The sequence below is a fragment of the Scatophagus argus genome, chromosome 1, assembly GCF_020382885.2.
Source record: "Scatophagus argus isolate fScaArg1 chromosome 1, fScaArg1.pri, whole genome shotgun sequence".
NCBI classification, from domain to species: Eukaryota; Metazoa; Chordata; class Actinopteri; family Scatophagidae; genus Scatophagus; species Scatophagus argus.
In genome coordinates, this window is record NC_058493.1 from 10,859,844 (window position 1) to 10,887,737 (window position 27,894).

General features: G+C 38.8%; 4 protein-coding genes across 5 annotated transcripts; 3 read left to right on the forward strand and 1 right to left on the reverse strand.

Annotated features, from left to right (window-relative positions):
- Positions 1–2,370: 2,370 nt before the first annotated feature.
- On the forward strand, positions 2,371–5,807 carry sec11a (SEC11 homolog A, signal peptidase complex subunit). The gene is made up of 6 exons (XM_046381810.1): positions 2,371–2,564; positions 3,035–3,144; positions 4,086–4,235; positions 4,479–4,598; positions 5,233–5,290; positions 5,374–5,807. Exons 1-6 carry the CDS (start codon positions 2,514–2,516, stop codon positions 5,422–5,424), a joined length of 540 nt encoding a protein of 179 aa, XP_046237766.1. The 5' UTR covers positions 2,371–2,513; the 3' UTR covers positions 5,425–5,807.
- Positions 5,808–7,982: 2,175 nt separating this feature from the next.
- nmbb (neuromedin Bb) lies at positions 7,983–9,052 on the forward strand. Its single transcript, XM_046381928.1, has 3 exons — positions 7,983–8,220; positions 8,459–8,646; positions 8,737–9,052. Exons 1-3 carry the CDS (start codon positions 8,055–8,057, stop codon positions 8,788–8,790), a joined length of 408 nt encoding a protein of 135 aa, XP_046237884.1. The 5' UTR covers positions 7,983–8,054; the 3' UTR covers positions 8,791–9,052.
- A 4,684-nt stretch (positions 9,053–13,736) lies between these two features.
- Positions 13,737–18,088, forward strand: tspan3b (tetraspanin 3b). Of its 2 annotated transcripts, none has more exons than XM_046382191.1 (7): positions 13,737–13,921; positions 14,683–14,874; positions 15,107–15,181; positions 15,590–15,691; positions 15,792–15,944; positions 16,125–16,208; positions 16,939–18,088. In XM_046382191.1, the coding sequence occupies exons 1-7, from the start codon at positions 13,859–13,861 to the stop codon at positions 17,029–17,031; spliced, it is 762 nt and encodes a 253-aa protein (XP_046238147.1). In that variant the 5' UTR covers positions 13,737–13,858; the 3' UTR covers positions 17,032–18,088. The 2 variants fall into 2 exon arrangements, with proteins under 2 accessions (XP_046238147.1, XP_046238232.1); XM_046382276.1 differs by lacking the exon at positions 13,737–13,921 and adding an exon at positions 13,928–14,361.
- Positions 18,089–18,118: 30 nt separating this feature from the next.
- LOC124055316 (proline-serine-threonine phosphatase-interacting protein 1-like) lies at positions 18,119–26,151 on the reverse strand. The gene is made up of 15 exons (XM_046382063.1): positions 25,937–26,151; positions 25,126–25,226; positions 24,266–24,340; positions 23,664–23,698; positions 23,450–23,556; positions 22,921–22,983; positions 22,648–22,740; positions 22,169–22,214; positions 21,828–21,907; positions 21,365–21,463; positions 20,537–20,633; positions 20,314–20,404; positions 19,959–20,056; positions 19,542–19,657; positions 18,119–19,240 (listed from the first exon to the last, which is right to left on the reverse strand). The coding sequence occupies exons 1-15, from the start codon at positions 25,967–25,969 to the stop codon at positions 19,109–19,111; spliced, it is 1,266 nt and encodes a 421-aa protein (XP_046238019.1). The 5' UTR covers positions 25,970–26,151; the 3' UTR covers positions 18,119–19,108.
- Between the last annotated feature and the right edge of the window lie 1,743 nt (positions 26,152–27,894).

The following is a 27,894-nucleotide window of genomic DNA, read 5'->3' on the forward strand; positions in this document are numbered from 1 at the left end:
TGCTGACTATGAAATAATGACATTCTGATGCATATCTCATGTTAGTTCCTCTCATGGGGGGAATTTAAAGGCTACATCTGAATAAAATCAGTGTTGTCTAAATGCACTCTATGCATGGATATGCACATGATGTAGGGCTGTCCAGTGTCCCTTTCAAATAATGGCAGAGGAGGAAGGGGTGAGGATACTACAAGAAACAGCAACAATAATCTATATGGTGCTAAATGAAAGCAATACCTGTACAATTATGTTTTGCATAAAGCACACCACAGTGCCCCAGGCATGTGACACCTAGGTGTAAAGAGGTTGTAATATCTACAACAAAATACCTGGGCTATCATCTGCAGTGCGGGATATTGAAATTTAAGAAGCCTTATAGACAACTTCTAAACAGATTTAGTGAATTCTGCAATTGTGACTTTCACAATATTGCTCAGTCTCTTTGGTGGGATGTAGTTGAAAAATAAAAACATGAGTTTTTAATTATCATAAAGATAATAACATGGGGTGAAGGGCTGCAGTAAAAGTGTTATAAAAGTGTTACATCCCAACATCCTCTGTACAAAGCACGTCCAATGTATCACAAAGATGTGAAGAAATCGGACTGTATAGCCATCATAAGCTAACTGTGAGATTCAGTTTTGCATATAGCATTTACATTTTGCTTTGATGATTTTAGCATGCACTTAGATTCAGCAAATACAGAAGTGTGGCTTCACACATAAACATTAACAAATTAATAAACTCTGCAATGTGTGGGAACGCAACAGAAGTATAAAAACCTATGCAGAAAAAGACAAAACATTTTTCTAATTTTAAATCTTTGGGGGTGCAACTTATTTTAAGATACGTTTCAAAAACACCATATTAACATGACATAGCCACTGTCATTATTAATGTATTTGTGTACCTGCAAAGACACGTGACTGCAGGAAAACTAAACACCGTTACAAAAATCCATTGCATCAGGGGAGAACAAAACACACTTCATACAAACACAGCCTCAGATCAGATTACGAAATTAAAATTATGTTTTAAACACTGGAAGGAAAAACATTATTAACTCTGAGTCATATAAATGCCAGCATAAATCCTGACTTTTTAATGATGCCTCGAGCACATGTAACATGTGTCACTAATAATCCCCAAAGGCTGAGTCAACAGCCAAAAATGTCTGGTGGGTTTCAGGTGTGTGGTCACTAATTATGTTATCACTTACTCAGTCAGACTCACTTCCTCTAGGAAATTAGACGTGGTAAACAATAAAAGAAAGCAGTTAATAATTAGTGGTGATGAAAGCTTTTCACTTGTCATCTCAGATTTTTCTTTTTCTGTTAGATTATTAAAATTTGATTAAGAGGTGTTCCAGGTGTTAATCCATGTGATAGTGGAAAGTAAACTGGCCTACATTTACATTACGTACTATTTTATTTGCAGAATAGAGTTTACTCACCTTTAAAGGCAGCCATTAATATGTCTTAAATGATTAATTCAGAGTGATTGTGTTCAATATTGGTTATTTGGTTTATGATATCCTTTGTGTTATAATCACTGATTGCAGACCTTACCTCATGTGACTACAGTTATCGAAGGAGAGACTACTCTCTTTGTGTTCTGACAGCTTTAAGGCTTTACAGCCGCACTCAACAATATTTTTATCAAAACAAAGATCACTCATAGCAACAAATTTGCAGAGAAATCTCGACAGTGAGTTTGAGAGTTTCTCAGTATTTTGGTCCAGTCTCACTGTTCTCACCAACTTAATTTCTGTCACCAGAAGGCAGCTCTTAGGAATAAAAATGTACTAATAAACTTTGTTAAAGCTGCTCAGCACCAAATTATAGACAAAGTTTGCTATCATTAGCTAGCCAAGCAAGTAAAGTGAATGTTGGATATCCATTTGTCAAGTACGAACCGAATCCAACTTAATGCAATTTTTGGTTCCCTAGAATAGACATAGGTAAGGCAAAAGTTTATTGCAAATTTGTTTTGGAACAAGCTCCAATAAAACACAACATCAACTGAAGACAAATTGACATGGGAGATGAGGTAGATATGATGCAGACGGGAGTTGATTAGTTTAGATGTCAAAATCTTAGATGGTATGGGTATGGCTTTCCATGGCTTCTAGCTACAACACTATCTATCTATCTATCTATCTGCTGCTGCTGTTCGAAGTACTCAAAGTAGTTGTCCCATTATTGAACAAACCTGAAAATGTTTTAATGTAAGCCTCTCACATTCTCATGAACAAGACTTTGACTGTTTTCAGTCGAGTGCACACCAGCAACACGTTTCATTTCAGTGTCGTAGCTGTGGAAAACCCCTGTGCTCTCTCGTATCCTGAACTGACACCTCAACAAAGCGCTCAGAGGCGGGCGGGACTTCCGGTTGAGCGCACCCGGAAGATTGCGATGCAAGTTTCACTGCTTTGACGGTGCATCCATATGCTCGTTACTTTAAACGTATTAATGTGATTTAGGTTGTTTTTGTACCCAGTAGCATTTGCGACAATGTTATCTTTAGACTTTCTTGACGATGTCCGTCGCATGAATAAGCGGCAGGTATGTACCCGAGCTTTAGTTTACTGTGATGTTACGACCACCTCTTTGTATGGTGAGAGACCTCAGAGCTAACAGGAACTAGCCGTCGACTGCTTTCTAACGTTTGCAGCTTGTTTGTCACTTGTTAGCAACATACAAAGTGAACTGTTCCATGCACATGTGTCCTTCTAATGTCTCTTTTATACTGCAAACTAAAAGATAGCTAAAACCCTTGTTTAAACATTAATCCTGACTTCAGTGTAGCTAGCTATTTTCCTTACATTACAACACTATTGTCCTGGCAGCTGTTAGCTGACGCCAGATTTGCTTACCAGTGAATCACCAGTGGATTTAATGGTAATCTCAAACGTATGATGTAAAAGTCCAGAAGTTAACTACCAAGATGGTCTTGAGATAGTTTGTATGTGTGATGGTCTTCATTGCAGGACATCCACACTTGTGCTTTAAAAACATGTGTATTTTGTATGTAGCTTTATTACCAGGTGCTGAACTTTGGTATGATTGTTTCCTCCGCGCTGATGATCTGGAAGGGACTGATGGTCGTCACCGGCAGTGAAAGTCCAATTGTTGTCGTTCTCAGGTAAGTCAGCCATATGCATGGTGATTTTGAGTATTGTTCTGCCTTAAATTGACATTGTAGTCAGTGTTGGCATTTAACTGACTTTCCCTGAGCAGTGAAGAACCTAAGAGTGAGGTCCATATGAAAATATACTTACAATCTTGCACAGAACAGGACAGCAATTTGTTTGTAAAATAAATCACTGTTGGCTACCTGCTGAAGCAGTAGAGAAACATTTTCTCTCAGTCAGCTGTATATTAGTATTTGAAGGCAGGTTGAGAACTTTGGTACTGCTTCATCTTTCGCTTCCTTTCCTTTAGTATTTATGAACAAGTGCATCAAACAAGATCCTTCTGCAACATTTACAAAATCATTTTTAGATTCTGTGAAAGTGTGTGCACATGAGGTTTTCTCGTGCATGCCTGTTGCTGTTCTACAGTAGTGTGTTGTGTACAGTAACAATGTACACAAAACAAGCCGTTGATCATCTGCAGACGTATTGGTCATACTGTTATGATGAGTCCGATTAGACTGCTGTTCCAGTGATATCAGGGCTTGTTACTGCCTGTAATTAATGTTTGTTCTGCCTGATAACCTTGCAGTGAAGTCATTCTTTTGACTGAAACGTGTATGTAGTTTTCTTGTGTCATATTACCTTTAGTTCTAATCATACAGTCGCAGTTTAACCACTGGTAAAAAAAAAAAAAAAAAAAAGATATCTGTGGATGTCCTGATGCGTTGGTCTTTTGGTCCAAATCCCAGTTGTATAATGTTCAGAGTCTTTGTGACTTTGAAAGCATAACAATTTCCTGTTGTTGTGAGTTTGTGTCATGTTTTCACTCTGCAAACATTTAGTTGTTTTTCAACTCTTCCATGACGTTGTTGCGAATAATGAAACAAAGGCTGAGACTGACATGACATGTTATTGAATGATCTATTGATCTCAATGGTACTCATTTCAGTGGTAGTATGGAGCCAGCTTTCCACAGAGGAGACCTGCTGTTTCTGACCAACCGGGTAGAGGATCCCATCAGAGTTGGAGAGATTGTCGTCTTCAGGATAGAAGGCAGAGAGATCCCAATTGTACACAGAGTACTAAAGATCCATGAAAAGTATGAATGCACATTTTATTAGCATTGTTGTCACAAATAAGATGTACCTCGAATATCACTGAGACCCAGGCCTGTGCATCAAACCTGAGAATGCCATTCATAGTGTTTAGCTGTCTAAAATGCTCAGAGAGGCATCTGCCATATTTCACTTTTATGACGGGCCCTCATGTAGACACAGGTGTTTTATGAATGAGTACTGTGGCTACAATGTGGTCTAAAATCACTCTGATACTTTGTCCACAGGGAAAACGGAGACATCAAGTTCTTGACTAAAGGGGACAACAATGCAGTGGATGACAGAGGACTGTACAAGCAAGGTCAACACTGGCTGGAGAAAAAAGATGTGGTGGGACGAGCAAGGGGGTAAATACTTTGTTTAGAAATAACTTTACTTACTTTACATAATCTGCTCTATAGTCGGGGCCACAAATATCAACAAGGTTGGTTTACGCCGGAAAACTGGAGAAGCACTGCAACCAATTACTGGTGGAAAAGCAGAGAGTATGTTTTAAATTTGATAGTCTTTATTATCAGTAAAGCAATATATGTTGCTAAAGCTTGTCTACAGGCACAATAAAAACAACACTTGTATAGAGGAAAGGGAAAGAGACAAATGGACAAAGTCCAATGCAAAAAGCAGCAAATTGACATCTTCGTGTTTTTAAGATTTGGGCATCAAGGAGGGGCGCACACACACACACAGCTTACAAGATGGTCTGCATGATGCTGACTAGCTTAGGGATGATCACCTTCATATGTGCCCACTTGTTTTCTCTAAATTTAAGTTATATTGACGTGTTTTACTGCTTAAAGCCCATTATTTTTGCTTTCTGTGGTGTTTGAGACATCCCTCATGCTTGCAAAAGCCATGGAGGTTTTTAATTTAATGGCTTAAGTTGTAGACTGGTTGTATGCTGTAGGACATATTATCAGTGCCAAACTGACATATTATGTATCTCTTATATTTCTTGACTGTAAGCATTTTTGTCATCTCCAGGTTTGTTCCATACATTGGAATTGTTACCATTCTCATGAATGATTACCCCAAGTTCAAAGTAAGTTGGTTGAGCACTTTGCACTAGTTTACTACACCTGCGTCATTTATTGCATTTATTGAATGTATGAAATCTCTCTGCAGTATGCTGTCCTCTTCATGCTGGGTCTCTTTGTGTTGGTCCATCGGGAGTGAGATACCCAGCCTTCAGTACTCGAGGAGGATAAACTACGTCCAGGAAACCTCAGTCATGCCTTTCAAAACAGGATTAAGTTCGACTTTGTCAAACCCAACTGGCTCTTTTGTACCATTTGTTTGAACATTTTGTAGAAATGTGGATAGGGTGTTTACATTTGAAAAATCTGAGCTTTAAAATATTTTTGTGAGGGACCTAGGCTAGTTTTAGTTTAAAATTGATCTTTATTTGTAATCCTCAGAATGTGAAACAGCATTCATCAAGATGAATTAAGTCTTGTTTCTTTCCTGTTGAACCATTGTCTTTGGAAAAGATATGTGAAGTATTTTATGACAACTAAATATGAACAATATTAAATATGAAATCTGGTTACCATCCACTATCTGTTATTGTCTGCCTACTATTTCAACTCTTTGTCTTGTTTTCTTTTGGGCAACAGGCAGGGAGTCTCTACCCTGCCATGTGGGAGATAAGCACATTTTTCATGCGATAGAGCACTAAGAATCTAGAAACCCACAAGACGGGGCACAAATGGACTGATTATTGTGCTTACATCTGTTTTTGTCTGTATACAAAATCAAATTAATTTGTAAGAAAGTATGTCCAGAGATGTGTACTACTCTCAGTATTTGTGTAGTGAGTGACGAGCAGTATTTCTCCTGGAAATGTTTTTGAAAGACTTGCAGGGAAGTTTGTGTTTTTAGTTAAGCTGTTCCTTGTGAGACTCACATTATATGGATTGTTACTTGTCCTATATAATGCTGAATGATTCTATAGAGAAGTAGTGGACAAACGTTCCGTGAAATAAGCTAAATATGATTAAGGGATTGATTTTCACAACATTCAGATATTCTATGAACCCAGGATTTGAAATAATTTGTTGCTCACACACTTATATTAAATGGTCTACTGGCTTGTTTGATTACTTTCTTACATAAAGGTCAATGCAGTGGGGCACAGGCTGCCCTCTTTATAAGTGAGCTGAGCTTTTCATCAGCGCTTTGAGCATAACCTTGTTGCTCTTATCTTTATTTATACAATGGGAGCGTGCTTAAGTGTTCTTGAAATCAAGGTGAATTGTGGTGAGGCTATCAAACACCAGCATGTAATCATAGGTGGACCAATATATAATCTTAATATGGATCCACTTAAAACTTTATTGAGATACTTGAACCTTAACTTTAATTGGGTGCATTTGAATGCAGTCCTCATGAGACGTCAGAGACCTTGACCATGTTACTGGTTAGGTGGGGCTTTCTACCTCTGCTATTTAACGTAGTTTGTCACAAAAGCGACATGCCTCGGTGGTTGCAATTTAACAAGAAATAACGTACATTTGGAAATCGAACATCAGACTTGAAACTTAATTGGTTTTTAGGTCAACTTGTGTAGTTTAAATATTGGTACAAACTTGTGGAACGAACATGAGCTCCTTCTAGATGAGGCCCTGAGTAAACACAGCAGCAATAAGTATTATTGTAACTGAGGGCCCTGATATATAAATCAGTTGTTTTGAGCCTGAAGTGCAAATATCCCTCATGTCTTTAAGAAAATTGTGGTGTTGCATAAAACCATGGCTGTCTCAGTTCATCTAATCTGTGAACTTGGTGAGGGTGAAGCTGTGATGGTCAGACAGTCTTCTAATTAGAATGACATTCAGCTGCACCCAATGCCTGAAATCACAAGTATGTTGTGTGTGAATACCAAAGGTTATGAAAAGAGCAAGATACAAGCTGCAGCCTTTCCACTAAACTTGCAACTTTAGCACCCTGAAGTGACAAAGAGGCCGTCTGTCTTATCAGCTCTAAATTAGCAGAAAGAACCAGCAGGTTCTCCTGTCCTCAGAGGACTGATGGTGATCACAGCAGCATGCTGCAACTGGCCAAATGTCATGTTGCTCATTGTAAGAGGGCCAGGCCAGACCCTAAGAGCAGGAAGGGAGATGGGGAGGGGGGCATTGGCAGGAAATTTCTATACGTACTGCCTTAGAAGGAAGCATTTTCCACTGCCTCTGCCATTTTGTTAATGCTCACACAATTTACACCAACAATCCACAAACTCCAAGAAATTAGTAGTGTTTGCCAGTTTATGGAGCTTTCGTTAGCGATCGAAATAAATATGTACGTGGGTGTTATTTGATTGGTTTAATATGGCCAGAAATACCTATACACTGCTGAGGGTACCTGCATCCAAATCATGTACCTATCCACAAAACATCTGAAAATCACTTCAGCCTTTACAGGGGAAAATAAAACCAACCCTGCATAAATCAGTCCTGCGTGATTATTAGTGACACATTATGACACATTACTCTAGTTGAGTGGCTGAGAAGATTGAGAACGCTGTGTTTATGTGTTTAGCAAACATTCGCATCTGCCCTCAGTTAAAGATGAATCGTGTGGTGCGTAAAAGACGCACAGCCAGAGACGCGGTGCAACAAAACCATGTCAACGACTGAGTACTTTTGGATTTGTGCAGCTGGCTCAATAAAAGGTACACGCAACATAAACACAGCCCTCCCCGCTCGAGAGGGCGTATAAAAGCGGGATGCGCCTGAGCAATCCACTACTAGCAGGAGGCACTTGGCAATTTGCGCCCTGGAGAACAGCTCGCCATAGCTCGCGTTGAGATGAGAGGGTTTACGCTGAATAATGTTTGCCAGTGCGGCTTATTCACCTATCTTGTTTTCTTTTCCTTCATATCTTTTACCGCTGCTGTCAGTTTCGACCTGACTGAGCTTAGGAATAAAGTTGCAAAAATTAAAGTGAATCCAAGGGGCAATCTCTGGGCTACAGGTAAGAATCATCTTCTGATCTAATAGCTGTAGACCAATATGTCATGTTTGCATTGGGTGGAATCAAGAGAATCTGATTTTATATGTTTTCTATGTGTGATAAATTTCTGCTTTGTAATAGATTTCTTATCCATTTTCTGCCTAACGATGCTGAATGTATCCTCAAAAGATTTTTCTTTCCTTCGGGTCTTGATTTAAGTCTGCTGTTAGATTTACAGTTGTTTTCTTTGTTTTTTCAGGACATTTTATGGGCAAGAAGAGTGTGATGGACACCCCCGTGCTGCCCTCAGAGGAGGGACAGGGCGTTGATGCGCTGGAGGTCACGCTGCCTGCGGAGCAAAGCGCTCTCGGCGAGCTTTTCCAAGAGTTCCTGCGGGTGGCGTTGCAAGCGCAGGTGGATACACAAGAGAGCCGCTCGAAACACCAGGTGAGTACTGCTATCGTTCAAAGCCCTTTTCCTGCCACAGAGATGACTGAAATGACGATTCTGTAATTTGATATTTGGACTCTGTTTCAGGAGGCGGACCTGTTGATGAAGATTTTAGAAAGCTACATTCAAAGCAGAAAGTGACGAACGGCTGGCACGCATGATCACAGATCCGAGGTCACCTGGCCTCGTGGGTTTAAATAAATGAACTAGACACAATCTACAGTCTCCTGCTCATCATGATTGTAATTTGCTGTAACTGTCACTCTTGACGTACAGTTCATGTGCCATTTACAGTGCACGTAAAGTTTTGTTTTTTTTAATTTGTTTTGATGATGACATTTCACACTGTCCTGTAGTTTAAAGTTATTTATATTAAATAATAATAAAGTAATTATTTGCACTGCTGTGACTTTGGAAGTTAAATGATTACATATTGATAGATTTGGTTTCCTGATATTCTGTGCCAGTTAAAAACACTGATCATTCTGGCTACATCACCGAGCTTCTTCAGCTGTCCTGAACTGTCCGTGCAGGATCATGGCCAGTACATAAAATTACTTATTGAAAAGGGCAACGTCTAGAACCGCCTTAATGAGAAATATGACTCAGATTTCATCGTTAAACTGTTTCTATTAATATGGATTACATATAAATATATGTCGGTCTGGGCTTTGCAGTATGAAAACTTTCAGATCGCAGTTACCCAGTTCTGGGGAGGTCTGCTGAATGTCAGCCCCTTTGGTCCAACACCAACAGCTGATTGTTCAGCATGAGTAAGATTTTTTTTCCCCGCTTTGGTGCCAAAGGCGTTTTCCGAAATAGCTCTTATATAAATACAAATGTAGGCAGCTTATATAAATCACACTTTACTGAATATTTCGACATGGGATCGATATTCTGTTTTGCACTTTTCCTGTCCTTTGCATAAAGGGATGATCTGTTCTGGCCCATCATTTGCCTTGGGCTTATCTTTTGAAGGTAACGGCTGGGCTATTTTCAATAACCCTCCCACAATGGCTTGTCTGCTGCTTAACATTAGGTGAGGAATATGCTCCTTGTCCTCAGTAGTGAGCGGTGGGAGGAAACATGCAGACCATAATCCACTATTCACGCGTGAGGTGAAAGTTGTCAGTGGTTCCCAACCACCTTTTTTGTACCTCCAAAGCCAAGTTTGATTAATCAACATGTTTCAAACTGGATGTGATTTAACTGTTAGCCATAAAAGTGGATATAGTGGATGAGTCTATATTTTTATATAAACTGACATGTCAGGTTTCAGTTTGGTCAGGTTTGTATTCACAGTGGTGTGGCACAATTTGGATGCTCCAACTATTTATCCATTATTTTTACTGATATATTTCAACAGTCAATCAATTGCTTTTATCTAATTATTTCATTTCATTGACTTTACTTTATTTCATATTATTTGAGCTACTCCACATGCCCCCTGGCAACTGCAGAAGTACTCCACAGGAGTACAAGTACCTCTGGTTGGGAATACCCGATGTGGCTAACAGTAACAGTTGTGACTCAGAAAAAAACATTACATTCAGCATGAAGAACACACACAAGCTAGAACTACAATCCAGTACAACAGACAATAAATATCCCCTTTAAAGAGGTTCCCTAATGTTCAGTTTCTGTTCAGTTATTGATTCATCTTTATGGTCCTTTTGGTGGCTGTATTTTGTGCTGAATTGTACTGAGAGGCATTTCTAATAATTTGACCACCCTCATTGGTATAAAGCCATTAAGCTGATTACTTTGTACTGCATTATTGGATAATTTTAGCTAGGTGTACCAAGTGAACTGAAATTTGAATGCATGCTCTCAATAAATGTGCATCATACAAAAAGTTTAATCAGCTCTTTGTTCAGAGTTTTAAATATAGACCCAAAGCTGGGTTAGTGGAGGAGAAGAAACTTTTTTTTATTCTGCATTATTACACATTTTGAACAATCATTATTTTGACAACAACCACTTTGAAATCCTGGATGTTTCAGGTGCAGAACATTGTACACACAAGTAGGTTAGTAGGTTGTAAAAATTGGATACAATTTGAAAAATACGTAAGTCCTGCTCGGTAAGAAAGCATTGAAAATTACATTCAGAACTTTGACGAGGACAGTGAGCAACTTGAAAACATATTCTTCAGTGATCCTTTTGGTTAAAATTAGATTGAACTGGATAAAAGCACCAACCACTCCTCTGTCTTTGCAGTGAGGACACTTCTTAAGAGCTGAAATACAGGGCTTCTTACAGTTATTCAATTCAATTTTATTTATATAGCACCTTTTACAATCAAAATTGTCTCTAGGTGCTTTACAGAAACAACAGTTATAAGTCAGGCGAGGGCATTTCATAGCTTATTATGTTTTACTGATAGCACAGATATATGAGATGTACCAGTCTGTGATTGTCCACTGAGAGAAATTTCATCTTCAAACACTGTGTCTTTTACTTTTGATATTAATTGAAATGTCAGGCAACTGCATGATAATCTGTTGTACAGGGCAGCTCATTGTGTTGATACTATAATTATTAATGTGTGTGTGTGTGTGAGTGTAAATGAGATAATATAACGGTCCTCTCATGAATTAAAATTGCAGATCCAAACACGTTGCAGAGTGTTAACTGCTGAGACCGGTGATGTCTCCACACAATTTGAGTGTGCAAAACTCCCATGGCGTATACCTCCTCACTCTCCTGGGAGAATGAGAGATTTAGAGATTTAGCATCTCTGCGCCCTCTGTTTACTTTGAATGTTTGCTCGTATAAAGGCTTCCTTCCTTTATATACTAAGATTTATCTAGTAATCCCTTGTTCTGTCGGCCCACACAAATGAACAGCTCTGCGTCTCTAAATTCACAGGATTGTCAATTCTTGCCAAAGAGGAGACGATTATAAATTTAAATTCCAAGGGGAAAAATGTGATTGGAAAAAAAAATGATAGGAGTGATTCCAGGCAAACATCATTAAAATGTATTCCACCCCAAATAAATCACTTGAACAGGAGGGGAGGAAACTAAGATGCGTAAGATAAAGATTTTGATCTTCGAGTCATAATTTGAGGAGTATATTTTACAAAGAATATATCAAAAAGGTGCTTTGATCATTTTGTATAGTCACAATACAATACAGTGATTTGTATCTATTTGTGCCATTTAAGTGGAGTCTAAACTCTCTGCTGTGAAGTAATTAAAAGTAATTCAGTAATGCATGTGGCTTCTGTATAGTGGTTGTTGTGGGTGATAAAGCAATATAACCATAAGAACTAATTACTATATGATAGGTTATATTCAGTGTGTGGAAACAGTTACACCAGCTGTCACCACTGATATTGGTGAGCTTATCTTTCCTCATCTTGAGTTGGTTAAATTATCTATATCTAATACTTTTTTAAATACGATTTTATTTTCCTCTATCAAAGAGAATATTGAGAAGGAGAGAATATTGCCCATCTGGCTTGTTTTAATAGCTGCAGTGTCATCTGCTGCTGGGTGACACGTTTACTTCAGTAATGAATCGGTAATGTCTTTATTTGCTCATGTTTTGATAGCAGGTTATAGAATATATATATATATATATATATATATATGAGAGGTTGTTTTTTGGGCACTAATTGGGCACTTTTTTGGGCACTGTCACTAATTAAAGCTTTGGTTGTAAATGTGTTTCAGATGTCATGCGAGGGCATTTCAATTTGAACAAACATAGTACCCGATAGTAGCACATGACTCTGTTTACCATATAAATAATGATATCGTGTCTAGCAAACTCAATTTGCATTTCTGCAAAAGTGATTTTTTTGATCATTTTGAATTTTTGCCACTACATTGACCTGGAAATTTGAAATCACCTGTATGAAAATAAATGTCATGTTTTCATTTGACACTTAAAAGAGAAGCAAAATGTGTAAACTCAATCAAGCCCTTTTGCTTTTTCTGAAAGAGAAGCCGAGATGATTCACCACAATATTAATGAAACAGCCATCACTTTTAATAATGTATGGTGCATAAATCTGTGGTTTTCCTCGGCTATTTACAATCTCTAACACAGCCACTGACATAAACTGTGAAAGGTAATGACTTGAAAGCATATGATCCAAAATCATATGTTTATGCCTTTGGGACTTCTTGGGACTATCCTGTCCTCATAATCCTTTACATTTGCTTGTTTCTTTGTTTTCTTCTGTTCTGATAATGACTCGGTTTATAGCCAAGAAGTAGGCTTGATGCATAATTCACCATGTGGATGTATGTTGTGTCAACACTGGTAGCTTCGGCTTTTTGACTTGAATTTGTAAGTGCTCACTCTTGCTCAGTTTGAACACCGAAAGCTGACAGAGATGAATGTGGCAAGCCTTAACTCAATAAAACCAAGACTTTAGGGCTCAGATTTTCAAGTGAGTGATCAATCCTGCTCCCATAGGAAATAAACAGGTCTCATAGGTTTAAATAAAGGAAGTAGGGTCATATCACATGTGTCTCTTACATTCAGTGGACTGTGTGGGCGCAGTGCATATATTACTGATATAAATAAAAATAAATATAGTCAGCAAAAAGATTATCATAGGGTTCTAGGGTCTTCTTACCAACTGCTTATGCTTGATGCATCTCCATCCTCCATATTTTATGGCAATGTAAAACGATCAGTGCTACACTGCCACCCTCTGGCATAAAAATCAAAAGGCTACAACCCACAAACACATCTCTGTGCCGTTGCTGCCTGTCAGCTGTTTTTTACGATTACATCGCATTGTATTCAGTTAAATTATTTATGCTGTGTATCGTAAAACTAAATAACGTTTCAGAAGGATCATATTCAATTGTTTTGTACAGGATAATTATATGATTTTCTGTGCAATAAAGATTGGACACATATTTTGTTATAAATAATAACACAAACTTCAAACTATTTACGTACAAAGCAACATAATTACACCAGGTGATAGATGTTACATCGTTGCAGGGCTCAGTGTGCGTCTGAAATCAGACCGTTTGTTTTGAACAGTGATGTCATCGGAGCACGTGACCTTGTTTTTTTTTTTCTTTGCTGCAATTTCATTGGTCGAGCCGAGAAGACTCTGCACAGTGGGGCAGGACCAGCGAAGCCATTTTATTATCATAACAGCAAAGGTGCAGGTGCAATAATATATACACACATACATATTTTGTACTTACAGTTTTAATTTTAGAGCCACGATACCATGGGGCAATGTGGAATTACGTCATCCAAAACCGTCTTGGTTTTTCTCAATCTCATATTTTGGGTAAGAAAACGCTAAATGTTTGAACAATGTGCAGCATCCCAGTGAGACAAGGGATGGAGTCCCAGCTTTAGCTGGCTAGCAGACTGCGCCAGAGATGCTCTGCAGTCTGCGGTTGGCCGATAGACGAGCTGCTCTTTGAGGACAGATATTCACGGACACAGATCACTTGTAGGGGGACTCGCTGGACAAACAATATTGTGATGGAAGCCAGCTGCGTGTGTCTGTTGTAGCTATGACGTTATGCAGCAGCTTCCAAGTACCGAAGCGGCTGCTGAGCGGTGCTAGCTCACTTGGATTGTGTCATGCAGTTAGCAGACTAACAGAGTTAGATATGCTACATAAAGAGTGAAAACCAGAAGGATGTGAACACAGCTCTTACTGGTTTAGCTTCAAATAGACAGTCTGTCCCCAGAATCTTTTTCCCCAGGATAGAGATGGAGGTAACGTGGAAAAGTCGTTAAAATCTGTTTGTTATTCTATTGCAGGAGATGAATAAACGTTTTAAATGGGTGACATTTTGCATGTTCTTTAACCGAGTTCTTCATCCCTAGGATATCATAATGACAGAAAAACACATCTTCGCAAACTAATCTTTAACAATAAAAATACGCATTGTGACACACAGCTTGGCAACCGTAAAATGATCAAGTGAGACCCGTAGAAGAAGACAGATGAATGTGGAATAAAAACAATAAAAAGAGAAGGCACATTCTTAAGGACGTCTTTCTCCCCGACTCCTGTGTCTCTGTTTCTCTCTGCAGGCTGCAGCTGGGATTTTATGCTACATCGGAGCCTATGTGTTCATCACATATGACGACTATGACCATTTCTTTGAAGACGTGTACACTTTGATTCCGGCTGTCATTATAATAGCAGTCGGCACTCTTCTCTTCATCATTGGCTTAATCGGCTGCTGCGCAACAATACGTGAAAGCTCCTGTGGTCTTGCAACTGTGAGTGTGGACTACTTCAACTTGGCTCGTAAAATCAGCCGAATGCGGAGGCAGAACATACATGCAACTTTTCTGTTTCTTACTATATGGAGTGCAGGGCACAAACAAAGCAACATAAGAATTTGGGAAAATGTTAACTGAAAATCATTATGTCATTATGACAAATATTCCTTTGTGTCTAACTCACCTCACTGGTGCACCTCTGAACAGTGTGTATTTGGTGTCATTTCAGTTTGCTGCCATTCTCCTGCTGGTATTTGTAACAGAGTGTGTGGTGGTGGTGCTTGGCTACATATACAGGGCAAAGGTAAACACTGACTCCTTCCATTAAATGAGTGTCCTATTTCACCAGGGAAGTTAAATAAAAGATGGTCAAAGTTTGCAGCATTTGGTTCCCAAAGTGAAAAATATGATCCTCGTTCTTTGTGTTTGTTCCAGGTCGAAGATAAGATATAATATGGAGTTGATTTTCAAGACATTTTGTTGCATGCTGTTATTGTTTCAGAAGTTTCTTTGTTGGGATTAATTAATATGGATTTGTTTAGCTGCTGTCATGTATTACCACTCCCTTTGGGTTAGAGTGTTGCCTAAGGGCCTACAGTGTAAATTAGTGTTTATAATAATGTGAAAAACTGTTCCTTAATATAACTTAAAAAAAAAAAATGTGGTCGTGGAACAGAGACAGAGAACAGCTGCTTCTTTGTATCTGTTTCAGGTAGAAGATGAAGTGAATCACTCCATCCAGAAGGTTTACAACGAATACAACGGCACCAACACTGATGCTCCCAGTCGTGCTATTGACTATGTGCAGAGGCAGGTGAGGAGAAGTCTGTGGTGACAAACATGAAACAAATTGCACTCTTAATGTCAGGCTGCAGATGTTTCTTCCTCACTGATTCTCTGTGTTCTCCTGTCAGCTTCACTGCTGTGGCATTCACAACTACTCTGACTGGAGGAACACACGCTGGTTTAAAGAGTCCAAGAACAACAGCGTCCCAGTCAGCTGCTGTCAGCCCAGCATCAGTAACTGCACCGGCACTCTCACTCGACCAGCAGATCTCTACCAAGAGGTACAAACAGGATGCTTAAGAGTAGACGCATATCTACTGAAACTACACAAGTTTAAATCAAGGATACATTCTTTTTGTTTATTATTTTTCTGCTTAACGAGTACATGTAAAATGTAAAAGGTTATCTGACATTTTTACCTGTCGTGAAACTCTTTTATTGTCATTTATTTTGTGTCTCAGGGTTGTGAAGCTCTTGTTGTGAAGAAGCTGAAGGAGATCATGATGTATGTCATATGGGCTGCTCTCACTTTTGCATCTATACAGGTAAGGAGGACAAGGAGCCTCACATGGAAAATGGCGCTGTGAGCAGGAAGTTTTTTAGTGTAGTCCATCAATGCCAGCAACATGATCAGTCAGGCAGGACAGGACAGACAAAATCCCCAGTATTGCATTATTATCTAAGTCACTTATTTGCAAGTGAATACAAAGGCAAACTTTAAAATTAAAGACCAGGTTATTTGTTGTAGTTGACTGTAAGATTTATAGAGTTTTTTTTTTCTAGACTTACTTTGCTATGGGGGGAAAAGGTGACAGTAATCCTAAATACAAGACCAGACTGCAGCCAGTATGAGCAGTTGACACTGTGGTTAATTCATTTACAACAGACTGTGACCTTTTTGCAAAGAAACACACATAAGACTTCTTCTAATCTCTCAGCACAAATTGAGCTGACAGTATCTCTGACCTAGTTGTGTCAAAGGATTTTTACCCTGTTGAACAGCTCAGCAGGATTGCAGCTGACCAAGAAACACCAAAGCAGTAACAAAGACAGCAAGGCCAGTCACATAATGTTCCAGTCAAACACACTCCTTACATGTGTGTGTGAAAAGATAACACTTCTTGTTTTAACATGATTTGCTTGTACATAATTATTTCCTGTAGTAGCATAGTGGAAAAAAGAAATTAATCCAGGAGATCAGGATGCTTTATTAGAGCTACAAAAGAACTGATTGTTAGTTCTTGCTTTTTTGTAACCTTTGCTGTCTACTTGCAGATGCTGGGTATGCTCTGTGCCTGTGTGGTGCTGTGCAGGAGGAGTCATGACCCAGCGTATGAGCTGCTGGTCACAACCAACAGCTATGCATGAATGACGCAGCCAGCCAAACAAAGCAGTCAGAAAATCAAAAGGAGTCACTGGACATGTCCACAGTAGATTTCAGCTGTAGTTATATAAGCTCAAGCACACCTTGCACAATTCATAATAAAGTAGCGAACACTGATGATGTGGTGTGTGTGGGTGGGTGGGTGGAAGGGTCTTCAAGGGGAAACCAGTTATTTATTGACATGCTTTGTAAGTTACTGTTACTTTAAATGGTCACTTTTTTTTCTTACAAATACTGAAACATTTACAGAGGCCAGAGTTGTATATGGCCAATTGACATTATTGATGTTGATGCAGATTTTTTTTGTCTTTTAACTGTGGCTTCTTAAAATTTCGCCTCAACCCCAGTGAGAATAATGAGAAGTAGTTTGGAGCGTATGTGTGATGTTACAGTTGGGAGTTTTGTATGGAATGTATTTCCTTGTGTGCTAGTATGCACTTTGACTGGAGCTGTGGACATATTTCATGGTTGTTAAAATGGAAAATCTATGCTAAAAAGAACATGTACACTATTCCTAAGAACTTGGTTTGACCAGATTTTGTGAAAATGAAAAAAACCTTTTACCACAGACAGAAGATTTCGAAGAATCCTGTTTTTAATCTCAGTGTTTTGTGTCTGAAAGCCACGTTTGATAGAAAGAGTTCTTCATATTCACAAATTTCAGGTTGTGAATAATGTACATTCTGTTTTGGTGCGGATGTTCTCTCAGTCGGGCTTCAGTAGTGAGGCATTGCCAATATATTAATTGTGAATGAACCTTTTAGTCTTTCCAGTGCTATTATGAAGAGTATTATCAGTGTTACCTGAAGACCTGTGTTTGTGTAGATTCAGTTTGTTACAGCCAGAGAATTCCTTCTCTTAATACACCTGCTATAAAGAATAATTATTTTCTACATTTTTTGTGAAATTGTGCACTGTCTTAATATTTTTGAGCTGTTGAGTTGACCCCTAGATATTTAGCTTGTGCCACAGGAAACATATATGACATTGTGTATATACTGTCTGGAACAGACAGGAGACAAATAAACTCATTTCAACCTGGCTGTTTATTTTCATCCATGTGGTTGTATGTGAAAGTAAATATGTTACCACTTAAACCAATACATACAGAGGTAATGATTTGATATTTCATCAGCCACCTGAAAGTATGAATATGACTCTGTGATAAATATCTGTGCCATCAGTTGAAATTAGTTTGCTCAGTTATATAAATTACTATTAATTCTAATCTGCTTTAGCTGCTACCACCATAGTATAGTAGCTGATGGTCTACTGAGGGATCACACAAAATACACCTTAAGGACAGTAGACATAAAATGAAATTATATACAGAATGTGTTGCTTCCCTAATTCACAAACACACTCAAAAACAAAGCAAAGTAATAACACACCTAAGAACTGAAGAGACAAAACCAAACCAGGCGCTATTTCAACATGCTACTTAGTCAACTGTCAAGTGTTGGCTCATCCTTGCATACAGTTGAGCTATTGTTTTAGACAGGATGTGTAATTTATAAAAAGAAGAAGAAGAAGAAGAAGAAGAACAACAACAACAACAACAGTCCAAGGCAATTTCTGACATATTTGATCACTTGTAGAGATGGGTGCCCACCTCAAAAAATGGCTGTCTTAGCTGAACTCCAAATACAGAGCTCAGCTAAGACAGCTAATATTGTCATCAGTAATAACAATGAGACGATAAATCCATCTATCCATTATTTCTTTGTGATTTGTTGATCAACCTTTGGATTGTTGAACAAGTTATTGTTGAACAGCAGGTTGACAGAGCGATGTCATTGGAAGCCAATATATAAATTTGCAACAGCAGCTGGTTTATCATTCTTCAGTCCCATGAGACTGTACTGTGTGTGTAGTATGGGAAAGCACAGGGTGATGGGACACTGAGAGTCCCAGATGAACAACAAATGAGGTAGCAGGGTTACCATGTAATAATGTTTTAAGACTAGGAAATTATTAATAAATAACAAAGCCACTGTTCAATTTGGTTCAATCAATCTGTTTGGGGGGCTTTTTGTATTCTCATGTTGTGTGTGTGCATGTTCACATTTTGCCCAGATAGTTTCCTGGCACCAGGCCACTCAGCCCTGTCATTTCCACCATCCACCAGCCATCTTCTCCCCGCTCCAACACTCGGACCACGTCTCCTCTGTGAACAGACAGTTCATCCTCTTCCTGACCAGTCAGTGTGAACAAAGAGATCCAATGTTAGTTTCAGATGGGTGACACTAAAAAGCTGTTTTCACTGAAATCTCTTATTCAGTCTTTTATTTTATCTTGTTAATCATTTCATTCTTAGCTCCATCAGAAGTGGCCCTCTAATTCTGTTGTATTTTGTACAATAGAGAGACAATTAAGGCTTTCTATTTCTATTCTAATACTTACCTTATCTTTTTTTATATAAACACACTTAACAATCAGATTAATGCTTGGACTTGGACTAAATAAGATGAGTTAATTCATTCTTAGTGATCACCTGTGCGGTGTATTCATAAAGCACAATGTAGCTGTCTTCATCAGTTGAAGCTGCAGCCACTGATGCTGCGTACTGGAGGCCTGGTAGGGGTGCATATCCTCCATCTGAAAGCTCAGCTGAAGCCAGAGCGATAGCAGGCAATTGCAAATGTCTTACAGTACGTTCATATTTCACTCAGTTAAAATGTACACGTAAGTGTGACATTTCTTCATTCATGCCTGTATCTACTGTTATAAAACACTGAATTCCATTAAAAATGTGATGTTATGCAAATATATAATAGTTTGAAAAAAAATCACCCTCTTTATAAATGATTTATATAGCCTGCTGGAATTGTATAAAAATGATTTACTGCTTTATCTTGATTTTATTTTTAGCGCATCTACAGTGAGAGATCAAAGCAAATGCAGTACTTACACTCGTCAATAGATGTCAGAGTTGATTGTGAGTTCTGAAAGTTGTCCACACTGATGTTCACAGAATTTGCAAGAAGGGGATCAGACCACCTGAGTGATCTAGGGCAGGAGAGGTATTTAGGAGATACTCACAGACTTCCAGAAATACCAGCTGCATGTGATTCTCTTAGATGTGTTTCTTGTATTGGTCAAAAGTACAAGAAAGTACTGGAGGAAGATGAACCAGGAGGAACAAGCATTTCCTTACTTCCACAACAAACTTAGTATCCATGAGTTATCCTCTTAACACTGGCAAATTGTGCAATAACAATGCTGTGTCCTCCTGATTTCTCCTTCAAAGATAGATTGTGTCAAACCTCAACATGTCATCTCTTCCTTCTGGGAAATGAGCTTGCCCATTGCTGTTCCCGGACTCCGTTTGATAGTAACTCTCAAATGATATTGGCTCTGTGAGGGGAAATGAGAAGCTGCTCATTTGAGAAGTGAGATCGGGTATTGCTTTCTACATGTGTGCCATTCAAAAGAGAAAGGTCAGAAGCTATGTAGCACTCTAAACACAGGCTGACCCTGACAGCTCACCTGGAGGCCTTGATCCTGTGCTTTTCATCTTGATGAAATAGTTATTGTCTGTCGTGATGTCACACAGTTCCAGTAGTCTCCTCACCTCCTCGTAAACCTGATTTTAAAACTGGAGAGTTACAACTGTCCACTGCCCCCCCCCCCCCGACCCCATGTAACTGTAACCGTGCATTGCAGTATTCCATGGAAGCAATAAAAGTAGAAGAGAATTGGCAAGTAGGCCTAAGAAAGGCAGGCTAAATAATCACCAGGATATTGTCACCAAATGTACTAAACTGCAGCAGTGCTTTGATCAGTGATGAAAATGATGACATGCTGATGCTAAGCAGGTAAACTGTGTTTTACCACTTGGTATCATGTGCATGAGCTTAACAATTTTCATGTGTTCACATGCTTAATTGTGATAGCACATCATCCTGAGTCATGACGGTCTGTTTTCAAAATTTAACTGCAATCTTCCCATTGTTGTGGTTGTTGAGATGTTCCACTCAGGACCAAAGTGATGGAGCAACAGACCAACCCACAGAGTAACACTAGAAACACTGCCATCCACAGAGCCTTGGCTGATAAAATTTAAACAAAGTCATTTAGATTTGAAAACTTGAACTCATTGTACTAAAAAGTGGCCTAAACTGCTACAAACCCACAGAGTGCTCTAACCAAAACATTGCACAACATCAAGTTAAAATTCTGATTACAAATTGCTACTACATCTGTACTGTGTCTAAATAAAATAAATACATGACGTAAATAAAAACCTGTTTAACTGGCGATGTTGTGTTTGTATCAGTTTAAAACCTTAAATAAATCTGAAGAAAGTGAGCTCACCTCATCATCTTTGACACACTGCATGGAGAAATGATTGCAGTGGTCCCAGAGAACACACCTGAGCATGCTGATACGATCTCCCTCCAGCTGCTGGAAAACCTGAGCCACATGAACACACCACTGGTTTCCACTGTATCACCAATATCTGCAGACTTGATTTGTTTCTTTAACTACACACTGGCTGTATCGTCTAAACACACTAAGCATGGCTGACGTACCAACTGTGAGCTACAATATACAATACAAATTCAGAGGCTGACTTATATGAGGAAGTATGCTATATCAATGTAGTTCAATGTGCCATTTTTAGCACAGACTGCGCAAGACTGGTGAGTGGCAGGAAAGTGCTATGAGAGAAAAGACTTTGTATAGAAAGGGGACATGGTGTGAGGTTTGCTCTGCGGTTAGAAGCACGTATCTTGGTCAGAGTGCAGTGCAGTAACAGGTATGCAGTCCACAGTACCTCACATGTGCTTTTGTGCGTTTCTTCCCAGTCCTGACGAATACTTTCCAGTTGAACTATATTGGTAGCATACTGCTTCTCTGTAAGAGATTAGAGTACCATAGATCAGGGGTGTTCTGAATCTGAGACTGTGGTTGTTCCGTCACCTTAGAAAAAGGTGTTCCCAAACTCCCCTTTAGTTCCGTTACTTACTGGATCACTGTGTGATCATGGTTATGTTATCTGATCCTGTAAATACTCAATAATAGAGCAAAGATAGCCTGATGATACTGTATTGAGACATGTCACAAATACAGTAGCAGGTTTAAAATGTAAAGATGAAACCTGATTCTGGGTCCTACCTGCATCCTTGGCAATCTGTCTGCATTGCTTGGACCTGTGACGAATCTATAAAACAAAGATCACACAGGAAGCAACATGCATAGCGAGTGTGACAAGTTGTGATCTCAAACTGGTGACATTTAATGTTAAAAATAATCATCATCACGTCAAAAATAAGAAATGTCACGGGAAGGTTACTCTGGTATTTCCTTAAGATGACAGATGCACATGAACACACTTCTGTTCCTCCTTGCTAGATGTTGCATCAGTGCATCACTTTGCACAATTTCAGAAACCTCATACCACTAAAGCTACCCTGCTACCAACTGAAAACCTGTGCTGAATGAACAGAAGTGATGATGTGATGGTCATTTCTGTGGTGAGGCATAAAGGCAAAGATCTCAAAGAAATAGCTTCAGGGTTTGTATCTGCATCTCTTTAAACCATGAACCCACTTAACATACTTCAACAGTAAAGTATCTCATTTAGTTATAAGCACCTTGTCTGGGTTTTTGGATGTAACAATTGTCTTCTCAGCCACCTGTTCTGCCTCTTCAGCTTCCCTGCATCTCAGCTCGTAGTTCTTCTTTGACTATGACAAACAGAAACAGAAACCTCAGAAGCTAGGACAGGAAGAGCTGTGTTTGCTGTTTATTTCAGTGATGGCCATGTGTAGTATGCCATCAAATGGGTTTCTTCACAGTGACAAAATGAATTATGATTAATTTTCGAATGAAATGTCAAACACTAATTCAAATTCTATCAGCTGTACCTCCATGGTTTTCCTGTACAAAGACGCCTTTTTCTTCTGTACCTTCTCCATAATGCTCTGAAACTATAGGAGGAAACAGAAAGGTCAGAATTAGCAGATCTCAAGCTTTTGTGTAATGTTTTCATCCACGTATGACACCCACACTTTCTGTCATGCTGTAAAAACTTCACAAAAGATACAGAGTTTATTCTAACTTGACAAAAATACTGAAATATTTTTTTTGATATCACTGTAGGGTGTTTAGTGGTCCATGCAGCAGTGTTGTCTGCTCATAGACATTTAAATGACCATAGGGTTGGGTTAATATTTTCAGCGTCAACAAAAATTGAACATTGCAGTCTTGACAGATAGGACTAACTGCAGCATTCTTGTGATGCACAACACTGACAGAACAGGCCCACCTGTGCACCAGTACATTCTGCAAACAGGTAGACAAGACCCACTTCTATAACCAGAATGAGCTGTCATACCTCCCCTGTCTATTGGTGCGCACTAAGTCAGTTGTTAAGCAACATAAATGTCCCAGTACCTTCTTCCTCTGCTCTTTCTGGCGTTCTCTGAATGTCTCAATCTTTTTCACCTCCTCTTTCAATATATCTGACAGCTGGATGTGAAAGTGCCCGATGTTCTCAATTTCTACCAAAAAAACAGCAATACAGTAAATTGAATCATTCTGCATTTTACATTAATAAAAACAATAGCAACAAGTGTGTAGTATTCTGGTTGAATGGATGGAAACTTACGCGCTTTTAATTGGTCAAAAGACGCTCTCAAGGTGCTGGAAAAACAATGTACATTTAAGGTCCAAGAAAAATTAATGACCATCTGGATATCTGAGTCTGTGTGTGTGTGTATGTGTGTGTGTGTAACATATAAATTTGCTTGGCGTTACGTGTTTCTTCTTGTTCCTTTCTCAGAACGTCGCAATGCAGCTCTGAACAAATAAACTGTCTGGCTGCTGCTGACCGAGCATTTACACATCAAGAGTCACCTCACTGGCATTTGTTCAAAGAGGGTAAATTGTGGCTAATTGTTTTAGTAGAGAACAGGAAACTGGCAACCGACAACGATCTGCATACTGAGAGAGGGGTCACTGCTGTAGATGGCACACACACACACACACTCTCTCTCTCTCTCTCTCTCTCTCTCTCTCTCTCGCTCTCTTTGGGTCTCAGAGGGACAGAAATGTTTTTCTTCAAAAATACATTGCAATGTATTTCAAGAGAATGAATAGGTGACTCGAGAGAGAGATTTTTATCATTATCATTATCATTATTACTTTACCAACATGTTACATGTACAGTATGTGTATACAGTACATCTGAAAGTTGCTTGATTTTCTTACCTGATCTCTGTGTCTCCTCCAGCTTTGCGAGCAATCGTCACAAGCTCCTTCCCATACTTCTCCTCTGCTTGTGACCTGTATGAAGAAACAGATGCCACAATTTGTAATTAATTGGAAAACTGAACTGTGTAACAGCGACCTGCTCAAACAGAAAGGACACAGTGTGCATCATGGTATCTTGTCCTGATATGCAGACACCATACAGACTTTTGCCATTCACTCTGTTGGCACGGAAGCTTATTGGGATGAAGCTTCACTGGGCATAATGCTGACTTTTACATTTTGAATTTTTAAGCAGTAATTTCTCCATTTAATAACACAAACAACATTGCAGTTAGATAAAGAGAAGTGAACATAAAGAGAAACTTTCTGCTGCATCGGTGTAATGCATCTTTTACTGGACTACATCTTGAAATTTACCATATATGACTTTGTAATTGTAATCTTATCATTCGCTACCTTTTTTATCCAGGGAGTGAGTGTTAGCAGCGGCCCTGAATATTTATGCTGCACAGACAGATGTTTCGTCTGTTCTTTACACAGCATGAATGTATGAAATTAGCCAATGCACTAAACCATAATTTAGAAACTTGTCAAAAAATGAGCTAAAATGCTTTGCTGTGGGACTAACAGAAAACAAATGTGACTGATTATGGTCAGTTCAATTTTTTTAGTTTTTCATTTAAACTTCTGTTGTCTCTTGATAACAACTAAACTCCAGTAGCCTCAGATCTTTGCGGGGTAATCAAACAAAATGCTGGCTTTGTCATCCTGTGTTGAACTGGTCATTGATGGAAAAATCTATATTTGGTGAAATGTTTAATTAAACAGCAATCACAAAAAAGTCAAACTGGTGTTACCTCAACTTTAAAAGGTCCTCCACATCTTTGCACATTTGCCTTCCATCTCGTAACCTTTGGATCACGGCGTCATACCCAGCATGACAAGTGAATTCAGAACCCTGTAAGGAGAAGACAAAGAAAAGGTTCATACTGCATGTGCATAACAACTATTGCAACATGTCTCTAAGTCAATCATGTTCTTACTCTGTGCTGAAAAAGCAGAAGTAGAACTGGGGAAACCAAAAAAGAAGCAACTATGTGACTTAGGAACATACGCAGTACTTCATCAAACTGCCTCTCAGCTGTACAGTAGATTGTCAAATAAGGCAAAAGCAAAAGATGCTAATTCAACACATTACACTCACACACTGGGGGAAGTTTTAGCGCTGAGTGAAAACAAGTTGTGGGCAAAATGAACTGTAAAACTCACTTTACTATAAAATCATCAGAACATGTGAAAGCAACAAATATGTCCTTACTAAATAACATGTACAGTCTTCTATGATTAGTGACAATACTGGTCTGATTGTTGATATTGTTAGTTTACGTTATGTGACATAGATGCTGTGTAAATGTGTGCTTTTTTCTGATTGCAGAGGACTGGTGGAAGTTAAAACATAGTGCCTAAATTCCACTGACAGGACACACCTTCACAGGCCACAACAATGTAAGTGTGGTTGTGTTTTGCAGGTACTTTAGATTATCTGTAAAATGAATAAATTAGGTTGTAGTTTACTGACCATGGAAGACTGTAAAGACACTGATAATCTCTCAGTTTCTGACAAGGACAGCTTCAGCAAAACATGACACCACAAAGATATGGACTTACCCAAAAAGCATCTTTAAACATCAAAGGTGTCATCTCAGTTTTTACTTCCTTGACCTGTACACGGTTGCTCTCCTCAATATGAATGTCTCTTGAAGGACTTGATCGAGCACCAGCAATTTAAATAAAGTTGTTGAGGGTCATGGGACACTTAGCCATATAAACCGTGTTTAAAACCGTGAGTGGTCCAAATGTCAGTGAGTCAGTTTGAATGAGGAAGAGCTTCTGTCTCATGATGTCATTGACCACAGTCAGCTCAGCCCATATGTGAGACAGTGTTTCCTTTGCTACCATGTGGTGGATTGAGACTGAACGTCTCGTTTAAAAGTTATGCAAAAGTTTGTTAAACTGATCAGCAGGTAATTTATACTGTGAGTGTCTGTTTAGATAACATATTCTGTATGTCTCTGTGTATGTCTGATATCATCTGCTTGCTGCAGATTAAAAATCACTGTTTGATGATAGGCAAGTGACAAGCACACACAGGCATACAGTCACAGCTGGTGTGACTGCTGAAGGTTTATCAGTTAATAGCTAGCACCTAGTGTGTGCCTAAATCATTATCTTATATCATTTAAACTAAGGCAATAATTTACAAGTATGTTAACACGTTCATTTTAGATAACATCCATTTGAATGGGTTCAGTACAAATCTCACTAAAGCGCACATTTGTTAGTTTGTTTGAGCATTTTTCTTGTTCCTTCTCCTTTCAGTTCATCCTTTTATTGTTACCCAACCTCAAAGCCAGTCACACGAGGTCAATAAAATCTTTCACACTATCTCCAAAAACTTAGACAAAACTTTTTCATCCTGCTATCGTTTTGTACATTCCAGTTACGACCACAAGGGGGAGACACAGACCTTTCTTAATAATCTCAAAGAAAGACAGTATTGAAGACATAAATGGGATCAAACCCATCGCACGGAGTCAGTAGTTCTCAAATCTCCACGGGGGATCGCACATAAAAGCCAAAATATCTCAATCCAGTTGAGATGAATACAAATCTGTGCCTCGGGGCATCTCTCCGGGAAGACATGGAGACACGTGAATGAGCACATAGAAGCTTATTATTGATTTTCAAAGTGAGGAGAAGGACAGACCGTGGTGTCTCTCACCAGGCGCTCAGTGAGATGTGTGAAAATCTTTGGCTCTCTCACAAAGCTCGGGGATCGTTCTGTCACACACCTTGGACATGTTGAAGGGACGGCATAAATCAATACAGCCAACTGAGAATAATGGAGCTTATCTTTAGTATTTTTATGAATTTTTAAAAAAACAGACATATTTCTTGATTTATCATTCGATTGTGCAGACAAAAATGCATATTCTTTATTCCTGTTCTGTGAAAAACATTTATCTTCTATACACAAACTTTTTGTTTATTTTTTAAAAAGGTCTGTTTTCGATTTCATGATACATTTTCAGATAATTCAATTTTTCGTGATTTAATAAGCTTAAGAAGTTTCTCCAGACTCCAAGCAATAACAGGGCAGTAAATCAGTTTATTTCCTTCAGTTTATTTGAAAAAATTGGAGAAGTATGGTTTACGCTGGACAGTGATATATAGTATCATGAGCGTCCAATGTGTCAGATCAATTTAATGGTTTAAAAAAAAAACAACTTTCAAACAATTTCAAATAGCTCTATCAGCATATAGATGTAACTACAATAAAAATCATATAAACTCATGGTTTACACAGAATATATATAGAGAACCTATTTATTCACCCACTGTAGGTGTAGTCTGCTCTCTACCATTTAACCAAGTAAAAATGGAATTCAGGCTTTACTACGTCTCATTCTGCTGCTTGATCAAAAGTCTTCTTTGGGTTCAAAGAATTCATTTTTCCCCACTTGGAAAAGCAAACATCTACCAGTTAGAGCGAAGATAATCCTGCCTCACCAAGCTTCACGAGTTTTCACGTTGTGATGGCTGAGTCTGTGGTGCTTGGCCTTCGC